The 4300-nt window shown below is 38.4% G+C and overlaps 1 protein-coding gene across 1 annotated transcript; it reads right to left on the bottom strand.

Moving 5' to 3' along the window:
- Window positions 1-2933: 2933 nt before the first annotated feature.
- Window positions 2934-3884, bottom strand: LOC141600865 (uncharacterized). Its single transcript, XM_074421121.1, has 2 exons — window positions 3530-3884; window positions 2934-3418 (listed from the first exon to the last, which is right to left on the bottom strand). Exons 1-2 carry the CDS (start codon window positions 3882-3884, stop codon window positions 2934-2936), a joined length of 840 nt encoding a protein of 279 aa, XP_074277222.1.
- Window positions 3885-4300: the final 416 nt, after the last annotated feature.

The raw sequence follows: 4300 nt of genomic DNA, 5'->3' as shown, positions 1-4300 counted from the left end.
TCTAAGGACAAGATGTCATACCTCATTCCTTTTGAATTGATTAAGTTCCTCTTGCATTTCCATCACCCAACTCGGATCCTCAAGTGCATGGTGATGTTTGTCGGTTCAATTTGTGAGAGGAACGCATGAAATGCAAAAAAATCATAGAGGGATGACCTTGTTTTCCTTCCCAAATTCAAGTCACTGGTTAAGTTAGAAAGGGGGTGAGATTTTTTGGGTTTCCACTTCTTTGGTACGATTAAGGATTGTGAGGCTTCTTGGGGTTCTAACTCAACAGTTCACTCAACTGTTGGTTCTGGTTTATTTTGTGATTGAGGGTTTATTTCTATTTGTTCATTTTGTTCAAGTGTACCCTCATTCCCCCTGGATGTCGTAGCCTCATTTTGTGGTTCAAGTGGTTCTGTTCCCTCTGTCTCTTGGCCAGTTCCTTCAATCAACAGTTGATCCGACTGTTGATTCTGCTCCTCTTGTTCATTCTCCTCGTGTACATCATCCATGTCATGTCGAATAATTCCAAGCTCATAGTCCTCATCATCTTCATCATCCTCTTCCTTTGTATGAGAATGAAAAAGACTAGACTCATCAAATATGACATGCACACTTTCTTCCATTTTCATGGTTCGTTTATTATACACTTTATAAGCCTTGCTACGATCCGAATAACCGACAAATACGGCCTCATCACTACGAGCATCGAATTTACCCAAATTATCTTTTCCATTGTTGTGAACAAAACATTTGCTTCCAAAGCATTTCAAATAGGATAAATTAGGCTTTCTTCCTTTAAGCAACTCGTAGGGTGTTTTGTTAAGCATTTTTCGGATCATAGCACGGTTATAAATGTGACATGATGTGTTGACGGCTTTGGCCCAAAAATTCTTTAGCAACTTACTACTAATGAGCATAGTCCTATCCATGTTTTCAAGTGTACGGTTCATACGCTCTACAACCCCGTTTTGTTAAGGCGTAGCACGCGCGGAAAAGTGATGGCTAATACCGTGCTCATCACAATAAGTAATAAATGAGGAATTTTCAAATTCGGTTTCATGGTCAGATCTCAAAGATATGAGCTTTTTATCAAACTTGTTTTGGACCTTTTTCAACCAAATTAAAAATTCATCAAATACTTCATCTTTAGAACTCAAGAAGAAAAGCCAAACAAATCGTGAAAAATCGTCAACAATCACACATAAGAAACGACTACCTCATTTACTTCTAACACGCATAGGACCACATAGATCAATATGAAGTAACTCAAGAGGTTTAGATGTACTAACGAACGTTTTGGATTTAAAGGAGCTTCTTACTTGCTTCCCCTTAGCACAATCATCACACAAACTATTAAAGTCGAATTTTATGTTAGGAATGCCGTCGACTAAGTCAAGTCGCTTAAGGGTGTTCAATGTTCTAGCATTTACGTGACCTAATCTCTTATGCCAAAGCCATGGGTCGTTCTTTTTCAAAGCACTCATACAAGACATGGTACGACTAGACAATGCAAAAAGATTAGTCAAATAAACATCTTTAACACGTTTTCCTTCTAGAACAACTTCCCTTGTATTACCATCTAAGACACGACATTCACTAGCACAAAATTCAACAATATTACCATTATCACACAATTGAGATATGCTAAGGAGATTATGCTTCAAACCTTTGACAAGCAACACTTTGTCGACACATTGTGACGATGACTTATCAACCTTCCCGATTGCAATAATTTCACCTTTCTTATTGTCACCAAACATCTCGGTGCCACCATTGTAGGCTTCTAGTGAGAGAAATTTGTTTCTACTTCCCGTCATATGACGTGAACATCCACTGTCCAAGTACCAATTGCTGCTGCCTCTCACTAATACCTATAAGAAATCAAGAGGTTAGTTTAGGAATCCAAACGAATTTGGATCCCTTTTTGTGAGTTGCATTGTTAATTAAATCTTTGTGAACCCACTCCTTTTTGGTAACCTTGATGTTCTTGTTTAAGCCGTTTAATCTGTTAGGACAACCATAAATTCATGACTGGTCTTACCGCAAAAGTTGCAAACAATATACTCAGTAAGGCCTGCATATTTTCTCCTTCGAAAATCAGTCTTGCTTGGTTCCTGGTTTCGAAAGTTACAGTTCACTGAACTGTTGCTTTTAAAACCAAGTCCAACTTTCTCTTCAGATTTTTGGGACTGATTGATGAGGGAGTCTAAAATATTTTGGCTACCTTCCCATTTCCCGTAAAACTCTTTAGCATCATGCAACTCTTTGGTCAATGTTTTAATTTTAGCAAGATGGTCAGGATTTAGTTTGCCTACTTTGTCGAAAGTGGATTTAGCATGACTACATTCATCACTAAGCAACATAGCAATTTGTTCAAGTTGCTTATTATCATGTCGACATGAGGTAAGGTCAGCTAGCAGTGAGTCTCGTTCTTTAATCAAAATATCAACTTGAATAATTAAATACTCGTTTTATTTTTCAACATCAGAAACAACAGTAGAGGTTACAGTTGATTTTGACGAGCTAGCAATATTCGTGAGAGCAAGGTTTTCTTTCCTCAATTTCTTAATTTCTTTTCTGAGTGATAGAATGATGTTACTTTCTTTTATCTCGTCTTGACACTCTCTAAGACCAACATTTTCTTCAGCAATCTCCTCAATTTGAGTTTGCAAGTCATAGAGTATATCATTTTTAGCTAGACTTTTGTCAAGTACATCATCAAACATCAAACAAAGCTTATCCTTAGAAAGAGTTCTCACCTTGTTCTTGAGATTAATTACCTCGGTGTCGGAGTCATCACTGGAGTCGTCGGAGTGAGCCATAAGGCAGAGTACGGATTCTTTCTTTGAAGACTTGGGTCCGTCAAGATCAAGACGAGTTGCCATACAAACTTTGGCATCTAATTCTTCCTCAAGGACTTCCTCCTCATCGGAATCGGATACACCTCATATTGCAGACATGACTTTATGCTTAAAATCTTTCTTTGCAAAATCTCGTTTTTCTCTAAATTTGAACTCATTCCACTTGGGGCAATATTTGATAAGGTGACCTTTCTCACCACATTTGAAACAAGCCACCGTGGAATAAGATCTCTTCTTTTGAAAACGTTTTCTATTAGCATTGTTGAACTTCTTAGGATTGTGACTATTGATCATATCCGCCATGTTACGTGAGTACATGGCTTGTTCGTCATCTCCATCATCTTCCTCATCACTTGAGGTTGATTTGAGAGCGAAACCTCTAGCTTTAGAACTTTCACCCGAGCGCTTTGCGAGACTTAACTCGTGTGCCATGAGGGAACCCATTAGCTCATTGAGGGACAATTTGGACAGATCTTTAGCCTCCTGAATAGCCGTCACCTTCGGTTGCCATTTATCACTTAGGCTACGAAGGATCTTTCGGACTATATCCTCGGATTCGAACTCTCTACCTAGACCCTTAAGTTCATTGATAATACCAGAAAAGCGAGAAGAAAGACAATTGATTGACTCATCTTTCATCATATTGAACATCTCATATTGTTGCATGAGAAGGTCAATACAATGCTTCTTGACTTGAGACGTTCCTTCATATGCAAGGTTTAAGGTGTCCCGAATCTCTTTAGCCGAGGTACATCCGGAGATGCGATTGATATCTTGTTCACTGATTCCATATTGAATAATGGACATGGCTTTAGAATTTTTCTCGACTTTACGATAGTCAGCCTTGACATAACTGTCCTCACTTTTTACGGCACTATTCCCATCAGAGTCAGTAACCGTTATAGCAAGGGGACCCTTTTGAATAATGACCCAACACTCATAATCCGTACTTTTGACGTAGTGTTCCATACGGTGCTTCCACCAGGAGTAGTTATCCCCTTTGAAGATAGAGTACTTAGTATGTTTTCCGTCCATGACTATAGGATCAACTCTCAAGTAATTAACCAGCTACAAAGAGCACAAGGCTCTGATACCAATTGAAGAGTCATGGGCGAGAGCACCTAAGAGGGGGAGGGGGTGAATTAGGTGTCTATTTAAAATTTTAAGCTTAATGAAAGCTTCTTTTAAAACTCTTAAACACTTTAAACAATGCTTAGATGAAAGGAGAAGTCGATACTTAAAACTAGAGAGTTAGAAGTAATCAACAACGATTCAGCAAGCAAAAGTTACAGTGTACTCAACAGTTGATTCTGTAGATAAAAACGTAAGTAAAGTGTGCAGCGGAAATAAAACGAAATAGACACGACAAACGATGTTTTTAAAACTGGTTCGATCACTACTCCTCGACCTACGTCCAGACTATTTTATTAAACGTCTCAGAAGTAAACTCA

The sequence above is a fragment of the Silene latifolia genome, chromosome 9 (genome assembly GCF_048544455.1).
Source record: "Silene latifolia isolate original U9 population chromosome 9, ASM4854445v1, whole genome shotgun sequence".
NCBI lineage: Eukaryota > Viridiplantae > Streptophyta > Magnoliopsida > Caryophyllales > Caryophyllaceae > Silene > Silene latifolia.
This window is presented reverse-complemented; position numbering and strand designations above follow the sequence as displayed.

What these genes read in the sequence shown, in the direction of transcription:
- LOC141600865 (XM_074421121.1), bottom strand. Translation starts at nt 3,884, where the DNA reads ATGGACGGAAAACATACTAAGTACTCTATCTTCAAAGGGGATAACTAC. An exon ending in GTCTCAAGTCAAGAAGCATT is followed by an intron (nt 3,419 to 3,529) that starts GTATTGACCTTC and finishes TTAAGGGTCTAG; the next exon opens with GTAGAGAGTTCGAATCCGAG.